Source organism: Equus quagga, chromosome 16 (assembly GCF_021613505.1).
Source record: "Equus quagga isolate Etosha38 chromosome 16, UCLA_HA_Equagga_1.0, whole genome shotgun sequence".
NCBI lineage: Eukaryota > Metazoa > Chordata > Mammalia > Perissodactyla > Equidae > Equus > Equus quagga.
In genome coordinates this window covers 21372133-21393930 of record NC_060282.1, presented here as the reverse complement: position 1 = coordinate 21393930, position 21798 = coordinate 21372133, and the positions used below count along the sequence as shown (strand labels likewise).

The 21798-nt window shown below is 39.0% G+C and overlaps 1 protein-coding gene, 1 long non-coding RNA gene and 1 other non-coding gene across 3 annotated transcripts in view; 1 reads left to right on the top strand and 2 right to left on the bottom strand.

Moving 5' to 3' along the window:
* Window positions 1–21798, top strand: part of COLEC10 (collectin subfamily member 10) — a 38972-nt gene that overhangs the window by 3949 nt on the left and 13225 nt on the right. Inside the window, exons 2-3 of the mRNA XM_046641698.1 lie at window positions 17398–17469; window positions 18848–18919. Of these exons, the coding sequence (XP_046497654.1) occupies window positions 17398–17469; window positions 18848–18919 (144 nt within the window). The remainder of the gene's footprint in view (window positions 1–17397; window positions 17470–18847; window positions 18920–21798) is intronic.
* The window catches only part of LOC124227788 (uncharacterized), a 44004-nt gene continuing 28876 nt past the window's right edge, over window positions 6671–21798 (bottom strand). The window contains exons 3-5 of the long non-coding RNA XR_006885555.1: window positions 19146–19241; window positions 9581–9638; window positions 6671–7066 (exon numbers count right to left, since the gene is read on the bottom strand). This is a non-coding gene — a long non-coding RNA (uncharacterized LOC124227788). The remainder of the gene's footprint in view (window positions 7067–9580; window positions 9639–19145; window positions 19242–21798) is intronic.
* Window positions 13850–13980, bottom strand: LOC124228308 (small nucleolar RNA SNORA24). Its single transcript, XR_006885695.1, has one exon. It is a non-coding gene; the product is annotated as a small nucleolar RNA SNORA24 (small nucleolar RNA).

The following is a 21798-nucleotide window of genomic DNA, read 5'->3' as shown; positions in this document are numbered from 1 at the left end:
GTTGTGTATTCTTCGTTGTGGGTTCTTCTAGTTGTGGCATGTGGGACGCTGCCTCAGCGTGGTCTGATGAGCAGTGCCATGTCCACGCCCAGGATTCGAACTAACGAAACACTGGGCCGCCTGCAGCGGAGCGCGCGAACTTAACCACTCGGCCACAGGGCCAGCCCCTCAATTACATTTTTGTGTGTGACTAAGAGGTCCTTTGCAATCCATATGCCTTCTTCCTACTTCTCCCCATCAAACTGCTCTTCCACTTGTAGTTTGCTTCCAGCATCCTTGCTTTGTCGCTCATTCTTGACCCAGAGTCTATGCATTCGATGCCCCCTCTGTATGGGAGATGTAACCCCAGATCTTCCCAAGGACAGCTCCTCCTCCTCATTCACGTTTTAGCTCTAATGCTATTTGCATAGTGAGGCCCTGCCTGTCTACCCTTCACTCTCTGTCATAGTTCCCAAGACATTTTATTATTTCCACAGACTTATTACTAAATGAAAATCTCTTGTGTATCTATATATTTACAGTCAGTTCTAGAATGCTAGCTTCGTGAAAGCAGGGACCCTGCCCATCTTACTGACCATGTTTTCTTACTGCCTAGAAGAGGCCCTGACATATAGTGGATGCTCAATAAATATTTTTAACTAAATAAACGAACTCAAGTTTTCCAGCTTCCCCACCAGTTCCCTGAAATTCCTCTCCAAGTATGTCCTTCAGTTTCCAAAAAGTGTTTCACGTGCTTCCAAGAAAGGACTGCTCCTGGAGGACACTGACATTGCACCAGTTCTTCAATGGCGGAAGAACTTCCCCACCAGTAGCCACTGATTTCCTGCAAGTACAACGGTGCCACAGCCTCCCTGGTGCCCCTATCTCAGCCTAGCCTGGCCACTAACTCAATGCCACTTCACTCAGTGAGGAAGGCTTTCCGCTGATTCTGAGGGCTCTGCAGCTCCTACAAGTAACTATTATGACTCCTCCACACAAGGCGCCTGTGATGAACTCACGGGGCTGGGAAAGTCTCTCCTCTTTCTATGAAACTGTAATGACAACCTCAAGCATGGCAGCAAGAGCGGTAATACTAACACACAGTGAACAGTTGCCATTCTCCAGGCAGCACGTCAGCACTTTATAGCCATTTTTAATTTAATTACCTCAATAGACTTTGAAAAGGAAAACATAATTCTCATTTGACAGATGAAAAAACTGAGATTCTCGACTATTAAGTCACTAGCCTGAGGCCACACAGCTGGAAGGTGGAAGGTTGGAACTCAGTTGAGTTCTAGTTGGACTCCATGCTCTAATCAGCCCGCTAAACCCTCTAATCAGCTGGAGGGGCCTCAAAGCAGGGTTGACTGTACCACAGGATTTTATGGGGCCGAATGAAATTGCTACATCAGTTTTGGCTTAAAGCTCCCACTCGTCCCTATGGAACTCATGCACGGGTAGACCAGGGCACACATCTGAGTGCCAGACAACATGAGGTACGCATGGCTTCGCCATGAGAGAGGCCTTGCAGAGCTCCCCTCTATCTTCTGGGATAATTTATTTCTCAGTAAACCCCTTAGCCTTCAGAGAATGGACTTCTATCTGGCCACTCACTATTTTACTGAACGTGGCTCTGGATCCTAGTAATTGACACAACTTGGGTTATTTCCCAGGAGTCTTCTCAGTCTCCAATCCAAATAGACCTTCTTGTGACTTCCTCAAACAGAAAGCCAGATATTCCCAGGAATATTTGGATCACTTTCATAGCCAAATTGGATGTCTCACTACCTGTAAGGTAACTCTAGAGATAGTTTGGTTTAACCCCAGTTATTTTTACATTTGTGAAAACTGAAGCCCAGAGAGGTAAAAAACTTGTTCTAGGTGACACAGCTGCTAATTCATGGCAGGGCCAGAGGTAGAACTCATATTACGGATTCTCAGGCCTGTCGTTGTTCCATTCCGCCATGTTATAGCATTGTCCTCACGTTTTGTCATTCCCGTTAAGGATGAAATGATCCTTCCTTCAGTTTTATAAATTAACATTAGAAAAGGAGTTCTGTGAGGTCAGTGTATAAACATGGTACAGAATTGTTTTAGCTCGGTCACCTTGATATAAATTAAGCTGCTGATTTCCTTCTGGTGACTTTATCAAAGAGGCTAAGCAAGTAGGTATTTTCCCAAATCCTTTATATTAAGTGTATTAATTCACTGGAGTCTTTCATTAAGAGTTTTAATATGTATTTTATGCATAAGGACAGACCAAAATTTTAAGTGACTTGACTTTTTATAACTTTATATTCCAATGTGTGGGTGTTCTGAACCCTTTTTCCCTCTCTTTTTCCCTTTGGACAGATGCCAAGAAAACATGTCAGGCTTAGGTCAGGAGGGGAAGAATAAAACCCCAGTCAATCAAAGTGTGGGTAAAGATGAGTCAGGAGGTATTGAATGGTAATGACCAAAAAACTGAATTTGTTTGTTTCATTTTAATAAAGCCATTTCTCTGCCCAGCTCTCTTACATAACGATTTGGTCATATAGCAATTGCTCCTAGGGACCATAGTAACAGATACTTGCATCTTGGTAAATGCATGGGCTTTGGAGACAGAATGTATGGTTTTCAATTCGAGCTCTGCCACTTACCTGTTTATGTGATCTTAAGCCTCATTTTTAAAATGGAGATAATGATGCTGCCCATCTCCAATGCTTAACTTGAGAATTAAAACGCGTTTAGCCTATAGCTTAACTATCAGCATTTATTTCATTAGCTTCCATTGCTATTTCTAGTCACCATAAGCTTCCTCTCTCTCCACATCTCTAAAGAAAGGCTCTTAGATTGTAAAGTTGGCTCTACAAATAGAAATCTACCAGGGAAATGCCACCACCTTCTGCTCCTTGCTGCAATTTCCTGTCTATTTTAGTCCCCCTGCAAAGTCAACTTCTTGTCATCTGCTCACAAACTTGAGACCTCCCTTTCTCTTCACCAATAGTGAAGTTTCCATCGTTCTCCTACCGAGCCTGGTGTTCCTTATCAATAAAATAGAAATAATAATAGTGTATATACCCCTAGGGATAAAATAGGATTAAATGAGCTAAGACACGCAAAACCAAGACTCAGTTTTCTTATCAGTAACATGGATTGATAGTACTGTGACTACTTCATAGGGTTGTTGGGAGGAGAAATGAGTTAAGCCACCTAAAGCACTTAGTACCATCCTTGACATATTTTCAAAAACTTTAAATATTAGAAAATCACAGTTTAGCAAAACCCAAGGGAGAATGAGAATGTTTTTCCTGTTTTTGTTCTTTTTTTCTTCCTTTAAGGAATATTTTCCTTTAGCTGCTGTCTGTGCCCCAGGTGGGCAGTTCTGTTGGCCTTGGGTCATTGACCATACGTGTAGGCCACACACAACTTACCTTTCTCACTCTTTTTATTTGTATTTATAAAATTCTACTTCTAGAAACATTCTAATTCTGTTAGAAATGGTTTTATTTGGCTTTTCCACACCTTTCCAGGATGTTCCAACCCATAATCAGTATGTCTGGTTTTTGCACCACATATTTGATCTGCAATATTATATAATCTTACAAAATTCTTTAAATTATATTTTATAGCTTTTTATGCTCTTTTATAAATTATAAATATATGCAGTAAAAATCTGACACTCAGGGACTCAAGTGAAGTAGCATCTAAATAATTTGTTTTCCAATTATTTTTTGTGATTGTTCTTGATTTTGAAGACTGCAAGCATCTTTTCAGGTCTCTTGTGACCACTTGACAATACTTTTCTCTCTTAAACAAATTATTATGAATATGAGTCTTTAGAATTTACAAAGGATTTATCCATTATTTCACTTTTACTCCACTGATGTAATATAGGAAGCATTATCCCTACCTAAAGAGAAAGAAACAAAAGCACCCTGCTGTTACATGTGACCTTTCTGAGGATCATTTATTTGGCATCATCCAGGAATGAGTGTATGTGCAAGGCTTTACAGTATTGGGTGTGCTCAAAAATAGTTTAAATGGTATTGTTCTGCCTGGCCTGAGAGGAACAAATATCCAGAAAAAGATTTTGACATTCAGAGCCAAAAGCTATGACAAAGTCATCTTTCTTTCATCAGACTACATGCTGAGTGACCAAATGACAGGACGACCAAAAGGAAGAAGCCCATATGTCTAATGGGAAGTTGGGAGGTGGAGTGAGGCAATATGCTCCAGACCAAAATGAAAGTCCCCCAAATTAAAGTCTTTTGATATAGTACAAAAGAGAGTCTTGGAACTAACGTACCACTGTCATCCTAGTGCTCGAAGAGCAAGGCTGGACAGTGCCACCAATGATTTTGGGGCAAAGCCCGTATTGGACCATAGACACAGACCAGATACACTGAAATAAAGCTCCCAAAGAGCATAAAAAAGCAAGGGATGTGACCTGTTTCCTGGATTAGAGTACCCATAAGGTAACATGTTATTTTTCAAATTAAAATGGGCCCAGAATTTTGATTAACCTATCTCTGTCTATCTATCTATCTATCATCTATCTATCTATCATCTCTTCATGATCAAGGGAGGCAGTATCATATTGGTATTAATCTAATGTGGCCCAACCATATTAACATGGAACTTTCTCTTGCTCCCTCTTCCTGATTCTCTAACATTTGAACTCTGAACAGATGAATGTATGCAAAACTAAAATGCCCAGTATTCACTGCTGCCAAGGTGTTCCTGTACCTGCCTACAGGCTTTCCTAGTGGGAACTGAATTTCCTAGAATGCACCATTCCACCACCTATTCTCCCATATCCCTTCCTGTCTTACTTTTTGGAATTAGAAATATGGGTGGGGTGGGAGGTTAAGGCACAATACTCTGCTGTGTCAAAAAGCATCACTAATGCAACAAAGTTATTGACTCAATTCTCTGGTCGGTAGAGACCTAGTCTTGAAGCAAGGAATGTCCAATGGAGGAGGAACTAAGTGCTATTCTACCTTCTTTTAGGTAAATAGGATTGATCTTTTAATAAGGTGGAGCACAGAATTATTTTCTCTATCCTATCTCCAGTGTTTTCAATGTAAATAGAAACTCATTATGCTCTGTTAACCTAATTTCCTTTGTACCCTGAGATCTCTTTTTCCTTCTTTTTTTTTTAAAAATTTTTTACAAAAAAAGGTATTTTGTACAAGTTGTGAGATTGTATCAGGTCTGACTAGCTAAGTGATAGTTCAAACCAGAGAAGCCAATAGAAGTTTTCAACTAGTAGAATGTCATAATTAGATTTGTTTTTCAAGCAGATAAGTCTCTTGGCAGTTGAAGATTGACTGAAGGAGGTGAGAAGCACCTGGTGGGACATGAATTAAAAACAAGAGATGAATTAGGGACAGGGAGAAGGGGGTGTATTAAAAAGATTTCAGAAGCAAAATTGGCAGCTTATAATGAGTTCTAAACTGTGTTGCACTGTCTGGATACCCGGATGGAAAGGTCCAGTAGATAGTTGAAAATAGGTATCATAAATATTTCTTAGGCATTTCTTCTCTGCAGAAGCTAATCACACAACCTGGTCTTGACTCATAGTTTTTCTATTTTGTCTCATTTAGTGATAGTCATCAAGGAAGACACTGCCATTCTAACAGATAGTTGGGATGTCCATGGATTGAGATGTTGGTATACATAATAGCACAACCATTACTTACATTCAATAACAATGCTACTCTTTTTCTTTACATTTGTTTCTGCCCCGCTTTGCACTGACAGGAATTTCAGACTGAGTACTGTACTTTCCATGTATAGAGTGTAGTAAATGTTCAATGTCAGAGCATGAATCTCTGGAAGTAAAACTACATACCAGCCAGGGAGTTCAAATCTGCACAGCCAAGGTACGGACTAAAAGAGTCCTTGCTTCCTCTCCGCCTCTTCTTTGTATCCCTCTAATTCCTAGAGGCTAGAAATCTAGGTGGCCTATTGGATAATATTGTCATCATGTAGTATTTCTCGAGTGCTCGCTGCATCCCAGGCACCATTTGGCCCCTTATAAGCATTATCACGTTTACTCCTCTCAACAACACCGTGAGGGAGGTATTTCACTATTCTGGTTTACTAATGAGGAAACTAAGGCTTGAAGAATTTAAGTGGGTTGCTAAAGTGTCACAGCCAGTGAGTGATGGAACCAGGACTTGAACTAAGCACTCGAATCCCAGATCCCCAGCTCTTAACCACTAATTTGTATTACAGAAGCACGCCACTTAGTCCTGGATGGATGGGATCCCTCCTTGCATTTGTTTCTACTGACTTGGCTGTGAATGCATTTTAATAATGCATGATATGTGCAGGGGAAGAAAACCTGCCCAACAAACCTTAATGTTGTATTTTTCATTAAGTACAATGTTAATTTTTTTTCCTGCCTGTTACTCAGACATGCAGTGACTACAAAAAACATGCAGGTTCCACGTGGTAATTCTTTTTAAACTAAATAAGCCTGAAAACAAAGACAGGTGTTTTGTAATTCTAGTAGGAAAGATGGTAGGATTCTTGAAATCCTCACTTTTCTTTGCTAGGTTACACAGGATTGAGCTGAAGGGGAAATGAAGTTTGTGGGTCCCTGGAATTGGTGGGGCACCATAAAGGGATTGGTTGACATCATAGTCATGCACATTAACAACCTGGCTTGGGCCATGGTAAGCACCCAATAAACATTAGCTGTTATCTTTATTGACATTGATATTATTATTAGACAAATTAATCTCCTTACATATCATATTTCATTGGATTTGTTTAGCATATTAATTTTGAAAAAGTACTTCCATTTTATTTCTTTATTTGATATGTTATCTTGTCACCTGAGGAGAGAGCAATATAGATGAGTCAAAGTCAAGTCTCCTTACCCTTACATCATTGATCTTTCCAAAAGCTCACCTTGTTAGATGCTAACAAAACACATGGCCATTTCTCTTTTGTAACACTCAAGACATTTATAAGACCTTGTCTGGTGCCTCCTTCCCACCAAACTTTCAGGCTTAGGTCACGTCTTGTCTGAGATTGTGCTGTTTTCCTAGGATCCAACACAGGACTTGGCAGCTGGTAGAAACTCTGTAAACATCTGCTAAGGAATCAATGAGTGAGTGAATTGTGAAGTTCTGAACAGCTCTTGAGAGCAAAGTGTAGAATATCTGCCCTTATCCCAAGGAATTTACACTCTAATTAAGTAGTTGACATTAATACAAAAGTTAAATAACAATGCATTTTTAAATTATACTTCAAGGCAGCAATTAGTAACAAGGCACCAGATGGTGAATTACCAAGCATATAATTCTATCAATAAATTTAGAGAATTTAGAATTTAATTTGAGACAAGACTCATGGGTAGGATTTATAAAAGAAAATGGCCATAGTTCCTTCATGTTATTTATGATTTATTTTTTAAATTGCAAGAGTATTTCATGCTTGTTGAAACACATAACATATATAAATATGTACAAAATAAAGATATAGAAAGAGAAAGCTAATGATCTCTCTTTTTACTGTGACCCTTCTCTTTCCAGCCTCACTTCTTCCATGTAACCATCACTAATAGCTTGGTATTAACACTTTTCTCTGTATTTGTCCTATTTATTTAATCTTTTTTCTAAATGTGATCATGTGCACTTGACTCTCCATGAGACATTCTTTGCATAATATAACATGGAGCTCACTCCTTATCCAGAGATCTTTCTCTAACTCATTATTCTTAGTAGTTGCATAATATTCCTCCTTGTATTTTCATCAGTCCCATGATGATAAGCTTTCAGATTGTTTATGATTTTTGTTTCTGCCAATACAAAAAAACATTCTCATATATACATTTGTTCTTACAGTTATTTCCATAAAATAGGTTCCCTAAGGTAAAATAGAGTATATGGATGTTTTATTTTAATCATTATTGACAGATTATTTTCCAGAAACATTGTAACAGTTTACCTTGCCAAAAGCAATGACTGAGTGCTTTCTGCATTTATGGCATCTTCTCATGCAACTGGTCTTTTTAAATTATTACTAAATCTCATAGCAAAATAGGATACAGACATTTACATATGTTAATGTTTTTCTGACTAATAGGGATTCTGTGCATTTTCCATCTATCATTTATTGTTTATATTTTCAGATTATCATTTTAATTCATGTATTGTCTTTTTTGCAGAGCAATTTGCAAAAGCTTTTTGTACATTAAGAATATTAATTTTTTATGTCTTAGTGTTTGATATTTCCCTTGTCTATCATATATTTGTTTATAAACTTTAACATTTATGTGGCATTTTTTATCACATGAAAACTTTTAATTTCTCATATAGTCAGATATGTTTACCTATTCTTTTATGACTTCTGCTTTTTTTCTTTGTGGAGATGTATTTCAAATGGAGAGAAGAACACGTACCTTTCAATGGAGGCATGGATTGAAAGACATTTTAATGAACAACAAATAAACAAGTTGGACAGGAATAGAAAGTCATGCAGTTCAGTTTCAGAAAATGACATGAGAAAGTTCCATTGATGCCAGTTTGTGAAAGTCCACATGCTAGCCTGATTAGTTTGGACGTGGCCTTTTTATAAACACAGAGGAACTACTGAAACGTTTCGAATGGGGCAGTTTTATACTGAAAATATGACTTTATAAAGATTAGTTTGCAAGATGTTTTGGAAAAGTGAAGTTCGGATCCAAGGAAACCAATATTTCAAAACCTATTTGTTGAACAGGCACTATTCTAGGCACTTGGAATCACCAGTGAATAAAACACCACTCAGACGATTTAGGCATGACCTGCAAGGAACAGGGACTAGAGGATGAGGACAGGGAGAGGTAAAATAACGGCAGTCAGAGGCGAGGGAAAAGAAGGGACAGACGTGAGATAAAATAAGAATCAAGATGGGAGTTAGGAAGGAGGAACAGTCAAAGCTGATTTGGGTACTGAGCCTGGGAGACTAGGGCATGGCAGTGATATTGGGAGACACGGGCAAATTAGGAGAGGAAACAAAAATATCGAGTGGCGGCGGCAGTAGAGACAGAGATTTGTGTATTTGCCTGGGCCACCTTATTAGGTTATAAGCCATCACCAAAGACCTCTCAGCAGACTGAAGTCAATTCATTAATCAGCCATTACTGAGAATGACATTTCAATCAATGACTAATTTATTTGACTATATTGTCATTAAGCTCACATTTATCCAGCTTGTCTTTAAGGATGTTATTCCTTTTATTTTGAAAACCTTTATTGAGAAAAGCACCTATTGCATCCAAGACCCTGTGCCAAGTGCTACGGTCACAAAGAAAATAACATATCATCCCTGACTTGTGCCATGATTTATGACACAATGTAGTGGATGCTGTGAAATTCCAGAGGCATTCCCTTCAGAGAATGAGATTAACCCTGACTGGTGAACAGGGAGATGGGGACAGGAAAGTCTGTGTTGAGAAGACTCCTGGAGAGAGGAGGTGACGTATGAGATGGACCTATAGGGTGCACGGAGTTGGATAGAAGTAAAAATCCACAGGAACTTTTATCAATGAGAACATTTTAGTACCAGCTTGCCCTATTATAATGACAAATTTGTATTTTAGTCTATTTTCTTTTGTACTTACCTTGAGATATAAGTTGATTCTCATGGAGCCCACTGCAAGGGATCCCATTTACTTCTTCCTGAGAAAGAATAGGGGAGATTTTTAGGGATGGGCAGATAGAGTTAGGTGTTTCCTCCTTTGTGCTCCCATTACAGCTACTCTTCTAGCATTTATCATGGTAGTTATATGCATATGGCCCCACCATCTCCCATGATTTTGATATCCTCATAGGAACACTCTTAGCCTTCTGATCAGTGTCTAGCAGTTATATCATCAGTAAGGAAATTTTGTTTGCAAGTGAAAAGAAACCAAATACAAACCAAACTTATACTGGTTAATCGAACAACTAGAGAGAAGGGAAATTTATAAACTTATATAACAGGAAGGGATTCAGGCTGAGCTATATCCAGGCTCAAGTGATGCGTTCAGGACTCAGTCTTCAACTTTGGTTCTGCTTTCCTCTATAACAACATCATTTTTAAGAATGTTCTCCCTTTATGGTGGTAAAATAGATTCAGATACTTCCATAATAGTCTATCCTCTCTGCAACTCCTGAAGAAAGAACAAGTTTCCATTTTTGAAAGTCATAACTACTTGAGCTCTTAGAGAGACTTATCTACAAATTGAGACCTATTGGCTCTTATTGGGTCACAGATCCCTTGCTGAACCAATTTCTGTGGACCAGGTCCAAACCACATGGATTGAGAGAAAGCAAGTGTAGTTTCCTATGAAAAACTGTGGGGTTGTTACCAGAAGCACAGGTAGAGGATCCCAGGTAGGTGAAAGAGATAGATGCCCACTACACACTCAACATTGAGTGGGTCAACGAGGGCACACTGGATGCAAGTGGCACCTCTGTGAACTTAGCCATCCACAATATCATTTAATCTTTGAGACACTCCATGAGAAAATTGTAACTATCTCAATTTGTCAGGATAAGAAACTGAAGCAGAGAGGGTAATTATTTCATATAAGATTAAAGAGCTATTAAGAGGAGATTTAGGCTTTGTGTCTAGGTCTCTGTGACTATGAATTAGTTTGCTAGGGCTGCCATAACAAAATACCACAAACAGGGTGGCTTAAACAACAGACATTTTGTCTTACAGTTCTGGAGGCTGGAAGTCCAAGGTCAAGAATTGGCAGATTTGGTCTCTCTTAGCTAAGACCTCTCTCCTTGGCTTGCAGATGGCTGCCCTCTCACAGTGTCCTCACATGGCCTTTGTGGGGATGCGTGCATGCATCCCTCGTGTCCCTTTGTGTGTCCAAATTTCCTCTTCTCATAAGGACTCCAGTCAGATTGGCTTCGGACTGCCTTAAAAGCCACAATTTAACTTAATCACTTTTGTAAAGGCCTTATCTCCAAATAGTCACATTCTAAGGTACTTGGGGTAGGGCTCTAACATATGAATTTGACAAGGAGGACACAATTCAGCCCCTAACAGACTATAAAACTCCCGTTCTGTCCATCGCACCAAGCTTCCAGAGGAAACTTGGATGAGTGTCCTGTTACTCATTCAAGTTGACTAGACCTGTGGTTCTGGAGGCTGAGTCCCTTGGCAAACTGCATCTTGGTTACGAGCTATCTTCCTCATATGATTCTCCCTTGGACGGCTTTTCTCCTGAAAGGCATGCGGTTTCCCATGAACTAAGATGAACTCGGTTCTTTTGTAACCATATCCCTACTGTAGGACCAGAATAAACAACATTTTGTGAACGCTTTAAATGTGTTAGGAAAAGCGTTCATTGTTTTACAAAAACAGTCTTATTTCATGCACATTCACCATAACTGGGTGAGGTAACGTTAGAGAAGAACCCCAGGAAAATATCTTAGAGGATCCCTGCCCTACTGCCGTGCAAATAGTTTTTCTATTCATGAGAAACATATTGTTGTTTACTGTCCTTAAACAAGGTTGGCCATGGTCTGGGTCTCCCTTGTCCACATATAAGCTGCCTGTTAGCAACGAAGATGGCAAACATAATGTCTACAAATCATTCTTCACTGAGAAATCATGCTTGCTCACTTTTTATGCTTTTATTAAAAGAAATATGAAGAAAACTGCCCCTCAGTGCCTCAAAGGAGGAAAGAGAGCTGTGGTGAAATGTTACGATGGGTCTGGAGTCTCTACTCCATAGGCCCACTGTTACCTTTGGGGTCAGCGAGCTGTGCTCACAGAGGCCTGGTTTTAAATTACAAATCACCTTCTCCTGTTGACTCCCATTAACCAAGTGATAGGTGCTGGTTCTAAGGTAGAGAACCATTTAGACGGTGGAAGAATCCCACCTTCAGGCAATGGGTAGGAGCAGCACAGGTAACACATTATTTGGCAATACATTTGACAGAGAATAAAGTGAGAGATCTTTTCATTGATTTCTTCCTCCATCTGCAGTTTCCATCACAAAGCTATTCAAATGAATAAAAGTACCACAAGTCTCGGAGTAAGACAATAGCCCTCAATTAGAGAGATTCTAGAACAGGTAGGCACTTTAGTTATTTCCAATTATGGATAAAACAGAGACTTTGAGAGTCTTTATATCACACCTAAGTTTACAAAGCACTGTAATTAGGACTTGAAGTCAGGATATGTAAGAGTGGAGTCCACGGACTTCATCAATATATCATCCCAGCTTCTCAGGAACTACTGGTCTTCTGTGAATGACCAAAGGAAATTTGTCTTCTTCCAACCACTCTGGTCATGGCAGTTTTTTTGTCTATTAGTAGTCCTTTCAGAAGAGAAGATGGAATTATTTGTCATGACTTGTTTTCAAAGAACCTGAGTTTACTCCTTTGAACGCTTCTCTTTCTAAGCACTCATCTCTTTTTTATTAGATTATATACAACACCACAGTATGGGCTCAAGATAAACAAGATCACAGAACTCTTTGAAGGTGACTTTAGGAAATCCCTGTAGCCCATTAAAAAGCAAGATTGTGGAGCTGGCCCTGTGGCCTGGGGGTTAAGTTTGTCATGTTCCACTTCATTGGCCCGAGTTTGGTTCCCAGGTATGGACCTACACCACTCATCAGCAACCATGCTGTGGCAGCAACCCACATACAAAATAGAGGAAGATTGGCACAGATGTTAGCTCAGTGTGAATCTTCCTCAGCAACAAAAAAAATGTAAGATTGATGTAACAATATTAGGTTTATGTAGGAAAATGTTCTTACCTTTAAGAGACACTAGCTGAAGTATTTAAGCACAATATGTCATAATGCCTATAATTTACTTTTTTCAAAAAAAGCAGTAAAAATGCATAATTGAAGCAAAGACAACATGTTAATCATTATTCTCAGCAATGAGTGTATATTTATTTCTATGTATCTTTAATTGTGTAAAAATTTTCATAGTAAAGAGTAAAAAAACACATTGTTGCGTAAAAAAGTAAGTAATGATTATAGGATAGGGATTAAGGTAGTGAATACAAAGGAAAGTTCAAAAGGGATGTCATTTCTGGTGATTGATGATGATGATGACAATGCTACTCATTTTTATATCTCCCTTTTACTCTCATTAAACCAAGAACAGAAGAGTTTACCAAGTGCCAGGCACTGTGCTGATCACTTTTCATGCATAGTTTCCTTTAGTCCACAACAATCCTACGAAGTAGGGATTGTCTTCTCCATTTTATGGATGAAACTGAGACTCAGAGAAATTCAATGACTTGCTCTGGAGCTCTCATCACTGCTACCATGCACTCCTTTTGCCTTAGGGAGAGCTGTGTGGAAGTGACTGTGTTGAAAGAATTCAAGATGTATGGGGAGATAGGTGAAGGCACGGAGGGACTGACAAACTGGATGAATGGGGAGAAGGCAAACAACAGTAAGTCCCAAGGAAGTCTGAATATTTTAGTGAAATGATGAGGCTGTGATTGGGGAAGGAAAAGTACTGGGAGGTGGTCCATTGTATAACTGTAATAGTGTGTCTGATCTCTATGAGAGGTCTTGGGGTGACCAATATGACTATTGAAATTTCTAAGAATGAGTATGCAATTGGTATATATGGGAAAAAGGAGTAAGTAGGGGTGAAAAGACATATTTTAGGAAAGACTCCTGGTCTCGTTAATAAAGCGCAGCATACCACCTATTCCACTCGATTCTAAGGCTGATCAGGAGAAGGATTGTTAACAACTTCCCCCCAGTCCATAAAAGTATTTTGACAGTGGGAAAAGTACCGCTTCCAGTGAATTTTCTTTAGCATTTCCAAAACCAATTCACTATTTTTTTTTCTAGAAACATTTGAACACTAGTTAGATATACGCCCAATAACCCAGCACCCTCCAGGTTTTTAAAAGTGAATGTTACTTGTGCAAGTTAGAATCTGATACCAATTAAATGGTGACAGCTTTGCCAATAAACAAGAATATGCTCTTCCATGGCCAGGAAGGGAGACTGCCACAGCTGACAGGTCCCAAAGACACATGGAGACAATTCACTAATTTTTAATGATTACTTCCTCTGAGCAGGGGGTACTGACATGGGTTCAGCTATTTCGTCTCGAACTAGAATTTAATTTGAAAGGACATTTTGCTTATTGGGGAAAAAAATTCCTACCTAAGAATAATTGGTCAACTGTGTGCTCTGTTGGAATTCTGCTAGAGAGATTATCACAGCAAGCTGGTGGCCTAGGGGGGCCGAAACAAATCATTTTTGTAAAATTGAAATGAGTTCATTTCAGTTGATAGCTTTTCATTTAATTTTAAAATGTAAGTGGCTATTTTTAAAAGAAGGAAAGGAAGTCTAAATTGCCCTACTAATCTAGTGAAATATTGCCAAGAGGAAAAAAGCAGATAACTGTGAGCTATGTGGGGGATCCTTTCCAAGGCTTGCTTTTAGACCTCTCTTCTGTTCTCATTAATGCAAGTCCCAAAGATCAAATGAACCCGGGACCCAAGCCGAAGGCAAGGGCACAAATTGTTTACTTCATCTCTGCCAGCAGCCTGCTCACCACTGGGCTGGGATGCAGGCACACGGCTCAGAAGAATAATAATCCTATTTTCACTCTTCCAGGTCTCCATCAGGAGCCACCAGGGAGCAGCAGATGACAAGTCACTCATCTGGCTGCCTCCAGTTAGATGTGTGTTTGAAAATGAATGGGAAGGCTTATAGGAATGGGGAGAAAGAGGAGGGATAATCATGGCATCAGTAACTTACATTCGTGTGGTGTTATGATTCACAAAGTGATTCACATTCGTGCTTGCCTACGATCTTGCCTTTTGGTGAGCAGGACATGCATCTTTAGTCCCATTGTACAAACTAGCAATCCAAGACCCAGAAATGTTAAGACAGAAATTTGTTCCAAATCATACAATTTGTTCCGAACATGAGGTTTGAGAGCAAATGCCCTGGTTTCAATCCTGGCTTTACCACTTACGAACTGTGCAACCCTGGAAGGTTACTCAACCTCTCTTTGACTCTATTTCCTCATCTGTAAAATGGAGCTAAGAATAGCATCCATCTCAAAGGTTGTTGTTGGGATCAAATGACAGAGTGCATGTCAAGTACTAAGAACCCTTTTGGCACATAGTATTCAATCAACACTATCATTACATTTGTAAAATGTTTGATGGCTTGCAAAGCATATCAGGTTCAACTATGTGTATTAAGAACCAGAGCCAGGCAATGTGCTAAATTCTGGAGATGCTAGAATAAATCACTCATGACCTCAGGCATCCCACGGGTCACAGACGAGTGTGAGTCATAGCACGGGTAAACTGACTTGCTCAGTACAAAGTGGTATTTCAAACAATAAGGGAATTTAGCCCAGCCTGAGAGTCTTAGAGAGGGCTTCCTGAAGGAAAATGCTTTTCTAACTTTTCCTTTACTAAAACTCTCTGAAAGGTATTATTTTGTCCATTCTACAGATAGCAAAACAAGGCTCAAAAAAGTTAAAGACCTTCCCAAGTGAGTGGCAAAGCCAAGTCTCAATTATATTAAACCACCTGAAGGATACATTTTCTGTGAATGAAATCATTGAGACAATAAGCTGTTTATTTTTCCCCATTATCTTTCTTGTATAAATAGAAACAAAAACTCATTCTTTCTATGTCTTACCTTTTTGCCCTGAAAAATTTGGCACAGCGCCAGGTTCTCTATAATCCCCATTAACTAAAAGTCAATAGAAACCTAGATTGGAAGGAACAATAGTTTACTGTTGGGGATCTGGTGGGGCAGAGATTACATGTTGTTGAATCCTACTTCTATCACCCCTAAGTTTTAAGACAAGCAGCTTAACCTCGTTGAATTTCAGTTTTTCCGTTCATAAAATGGAGCAATAACAATTTTCATCTCCTAGAATTGCTGGGATAATTACATTAGCACAGTGCGCAGCACACATTGTAATTGCTCAATAAACCTTCACTATTAACTTTAGCTAGAGAAACGCCATCTAGTTCGCCCACTTTACCCCTCTGGTCTGATCACACAAGTGATCTGTGCATTCTTTTTTTGAAATCCTTTTCCAGAAAGAGATTTTAGAGTTTGCCTATGAAGCTTTCCAGTGCTGGACCAATCTCACAAGCTGGAAATCCAACTCTTCCATGCATTGCTTATGCTTTCATTTAAAATATTAACATTCTGCTCTCAGAAAAAAACAGAGACTGGCTGGTTATACTTTTTCCGGATAAATAAAAATCTCAACTTTCTCTCTCCCAACTGTCAAATCCCAGGAACTTCGCTTTTGTCTTTAGAAGTCTTTTATCCACGTCTTTCCTCTAGTCGTGGATGGGGCGTCTTATGTCCTAAGATTGCTATGGTGATAATGCAGGTGGCTACTCATAATATCGTGTGTGTTGTGCTCTTTGTTTTCAAAGCACATTCATTTGCTTACCTTGTTGATCCTAAAACAACGAGAGAGATAGGGAGGCCAGATATGATTCCCAGGTAAAGGATGAGGAAACAGGTATAAAGGAAGGAATAACAGTAGCCACTATTGCTCAGCACTGATGATGTCCCAGGACTTTTATGCATATTATCTTATTTGAAGTTCTTAAGAACACTCTCTAGTGGGTGTTATTAGTTCATTTTGGAGGAGAGAAAAATGAGACTAAGAAAGGAAGTCACGTATCCAACATTTTCCAGATAATAAGTGGTAGAGCTGAATCTCAAAGCCAATAAGTTCAATTGCTACCTTTTAAAGATTTGCTCACCTCATCAGTGACTACCATGACATTAAAATCCAAGACTCCTGATTGATAGTCCAGGGCACCCTCCATTAAATCATTCAGTCCATCTTGATTGGGTGAGATGCTAGAGCTAGACCCACCTATGACTAAGCTAGTTGCTGCCCCACAGAACTGCAAAGTTCCCCATTTTTAGCCAGTCTTCTATTCCTAGCTTCCTGGTCCACGCCTACAATTTTGGGGTCCCCAACCTTGCAGATAGGAATAAATTTACATATATTACCTATTATATATTTATATAATTGCACATATTTATATAAAAATATATCTTCATATTATATATTATATATATTCTTATATAAAGTACATCTATATACATGCATATTGATGTGTACACATGTAAATGCTTCCAGATTTTGCCAGATTCTCCAGCAAGACTATAGATTTGCCAGGCCAAACAAACTTCTCAGGGATTCATCAGCAAGGACATTTCTTTAAACATAGAAGTGGTTGCGGAGGAAAGTGAAAAAGAAAAGATTCTGGAAGTTTCTTCTCTTTCCCTGAATGTCCAGTCCATGTGGGCCTACATGCATACTCACATAGGAATTGTAAGGCGAGCACTGAGCTGCGGGATGGATTCCAAGCATGTTCGCCCTTTCCTGGGGAGTATGTGCTTACGTTACTATTTGAGCTGCCCCACTCATTCATTTTCCATTTTAAAAGGAGATGATGGCGAAAAAGGAGATCCAGGAGAAGAGGGGAAGCATGGCAAAGTGGGACGCATGGGGCCAAAAGGTAGGGAAAATGATTTGAAATGGACACTGTAATGTTACAATTGCTCTTCTCTCTCTCTCCTGGACTTGCCCAGTAAATTAGCAGCTTTCGTAACACCCTCTACTCCAAAGATCCAAGAAATATGTTTCAGATATGAATTTACTCACCACCAGAGAGTTCGTAAGAGATGGCCTGTCAACAAGATTTGAACATATTTCTCAACCCGCATCCTTGGGGCTGGCTAGAGTGAAACACTCTGGAAGCCCCAGGGAATAGCGGTCTCCGGGAATATCTAAGAAATGAATTTTAGAAACACAGCTGTGTTCATAGCTGTGTCTCTCCTCAGAAGCCACTGCTAAGCGACTCTTTTTGGCTAGGGGTCTAGAGCTTAAGGAGGAAGTTGAGAAGGAGCAAAAACAGTTGTCTGGTCCGTTGGTTTACTCACCTTCTCTAAGATCTCAGGCGAATGGTGGGGAGGAGAAGAAGCAAAGGAAATGAAGATAACACAAAGGCTGGAATGTTTTTACTCACAAAGCCAACAGTAAGTCTCAGCAGAGTATAACCTCTGGATTTTGATGTGTAAGCGTGTATCTTCCAAGCACTAGAAATATTCCCTGCCAACTGCTACAAGCGATGGCCCTGGAACACTGCTTTTAAGGTGTTCAGTAAATGAAAAAGAAGAAAAGACTCACAAGCCCTTGAGACCTTAATTTGAGAAATGCTGATTTAAAGGCCTCTTATTCTATAAATATGTACAATATTCTGTAAAGACGTACAATCCATTGCAAAATTGTCACAAAGTATAGTTTTATAATTGGTAAATATTTTTTACATCATCATATAAAAACAAAATTAATAATTTTGGAGGAACTCAGTGATCTCTGATCATATTTTTTTGGAAAAACTTGATGGCACAGTCTCTGATGTCCCTTTGATCACTGGTTTTTATGACTGTACATTCCTTCCCCTTTTTTAAAAAATGACTATTTTTTAATAGTCGAATCTCATTTTAAAATAGGGAGGAAATAGAATACCAAAGTGAAGCTAAAATGGGTTTCGAGAGGAACAGAATTAGAATAGATGGAAAAATTCTTCCACTCAGCCCCTTACCTGACCTTTAGATTAAACGTCCTCTGCTATAGACCTTTTAGAAATATTGCATCAGTAAGCATTTTAATATCATTAGGTCCAAGATTGTCATACACAGCCACGTTTTAATTTTAATACATATATTAGGATGCTACTAAAACAGATAATATAGCACAGGATATTTATTGTATACCACAGAGAGAAGAATGCACTTTCCGGTACTTCCTTCAAGTAAATATCATATATTAGCCACATATTTAAAGGGGAAATAAAACTTTAGGATATAAAAATGACCTGCTTTGCTTTTCAGGGATTAAGGGAGAACTGGGTGATGTAGGAGACCAGGGCAACATCGGCAAGACTGGACCCATCGGCAAGAAGGGTAAGCTGCTTTTTACGCTTCTCCAGTAGCAATTTAAAGCAAATTGAGCATGTTCCTGATATACTTTGAAAGGTTCTGTATCATGAAAGTGATCCTTTTACTTTCTTTTAAAACATGTTTTCTCAAAAAAAAAAAAAAGTAGACTGTCTATTCCATGACAGAAACTCTTTATCCAACATGGCTGAATAATTGTTTAAAATGGATTTTAAGTACAGTGGATTCTCACCTGTAAAAATATTCCCAAGACATCTAGTCCATGTGACTCATGAGCTGCCTCCACAAAGCTGGGGTATTTGTCCGAATTCCAATGAACATCATGGAGCTGAAAGGGAGGTACACAACACAATTCAAACATTATTTTTTAAAACATCCTTAAAAACATAAATGCAAATAAAACATTTATGTAGATATAGGAAAAATGTGAGTTTTCTCTTTCCTCATATCTTGCATACATAAGCAATATGTTTCTAAAAAATGGAGGACTTGAACAAAATTGAGCATAAATTCAGGGACAGAATCAAACACAAAGTTCAGGTTGTCTCTATATTGAATTCTGTTCTGGGATTTACTGGTTGGAATCCTGGATACAATCGAAATGGGTATCATGACCATGAAGCAGCTTCTATTGTAGAGAACAATTATTCATAAAGCTCAAGGTAGCAGAGAACAGTATAATTTTCCTTCTTAATTTGAGTGGAATAATAATAATTCTGTGTCTGGGATTTACTGAATTGACGGGATAGGAACTTGAAGTATGTATGTGCACACCCTTTCGTTTTCAGTCTTGTCCTGATCCTGTGCATAATTACTGCTGTAATATTGCAAAATAGAGTAGCCTCTTCTTTATTATCTAAACACTCTTTCCCTATCATCTTCTCATAAAGCCTCGCAATGATAGCAGGTTCTAGTTGCTTCTGATGTGCAGTAATTCATCCAGGCATCATTCCACTGGATTTGAAGATAAAAAGCTGAGTGAGAATCAAATTTTATTGCAAGGAACTCATAGACTATTTAGGAAGATAGAACTTTCTCAAAAAGAATTCTAATACAGAATAACTATATGATTATTATGGGAACCATGTGGGAGAGCAAGGCAAGATTGACAGGAAAAAGAATTGCCCTAGGTCTTGGAGAATAGTAACATGTTTATGGAAATGGGGAAAAGACATTTGCGGGAGATGCAAGAGATACCTGCACAAAGGTACAGATCAGGGGAAACTCAGTGCCATGGGCAGCAGAATTCTGCAGCCCTGTTGTACCCTCCATCCTTCCATACATGCTTGAGCAGCTGCATAATCAAACAGGTGCCTTGCAGTGGCCAGCAGTGTGTCCTTGGAGGCAGGTTGATAGATGCAGACTGAGCTGAGGCTGTGGCCCCTCTCCCCTCATCCTGTAGCTAAGTACTCCTTCTCTCTCCACTCTTTTCCAACTCATTCCTTTAAGAAATTTCCTTCGACCTGCTTTTGAAGGCAGGGAAAGAGGGCAATGCCACTAAAGAGAAATCCCTATGGTTATTTTTGACCCAGTGGCTTATATTGTATGTTGACCTGGTTAAAATCGTCATCACTGAGGAAGAACTCCATGGACCCCTCATAGATCATGACTCCTGCTGTCATATATATCTCTAGTGGTTTTACTGTGAAGCTAATGAAACTTTGGCTTCAGAGGCCCTCACTTGTTTGGGTTCTCACTAAGACCCCGAGAGGAACCTTAGCTATGGGTGCACATGGCTATCCATATGTCTTGGCAAAATTTGTAAAATAAGATACTTTAACCTCAACTGATTAAAATAGTGCCTCTCAACATTTTTTAAAACTTTTTCCCCCCAACAAACTGCTTTCCTCCTATGAAATTTTACTATCACCAATGGACTATTTATCTGTTATGTATTGTGTATATATTTGTGCTTTATATATAAAAAAAGAGTAAGACTTTTTTATCCCCCCCACCAGAACTAACTTTTACATCCTCGAGGTGATATTGTTCCCACTGAAAAAGCAAGGGTTAAGACTCTTGTCTTTCGGGCTGGCCCTGTGACCTAGGGGTTAATTTCTGCATGCTCCACTCTAGTGGCCCGGGTTGAGTTCCTGGGTGTGGACACACACCACGCGTCAGTGGCTATGCTGTGGTGGCAAGCCACACACAAAATAAAGGAAGACAGGCACAAATGTTAGCTCAGGAAGAATGTTCCTCAAGCAAAAAGAGGAGGATTAGCAACAGATTTTAGCTCAGGGCGAATCTTCCTCAGTAACAACAAAGAAAAGACTACTGTCTCCCACTTCAACTTCCTTCCATCATAATTCTCCTGGTTTCAGGTGATTTTTGGAGTGAACACAAGTATTTTGGAAATTAGCTAAGACAAACTTGAGTGAGAGAAATATTTTATTTGGACTTAATGGGGTATAGTCATATAGTTTGAACAATTCCAATGTAGGAATAGCTTCCAAGAATACTCCTACCACTTACTGTGCAGATCTACCTGACGTCATGATGAAAAAGTGCAGGGGCCGAGTTCAGATCATCATATGACTGTGTCCTGGGGCATTCAGCACAAGACACATGTGAATTGTGGAAAAGAACAAGTGTTGAAATGTACAGGGCCAGAGCTAGTCTGTGGAAAATTTTTCTAAATCAAACAGCTTATATATGAAAAAGACTTTACAGAAGTATTCTCAAATTTGACAATATTCTTAATGTACATACATCATCAAAAACAAATTGTAAAAGTGAAAGAAACTTCTTACATTATTAGTAATAATAACAAAATTCAGATTTCTGCTATAGGCCATGAGAGATTCACTTGCATTAATCCTTCTGCTAAGAATGACTAGCTGAGTCAAACAAACAAACAGAAAACAAACATATCTTTGAAGGCATGA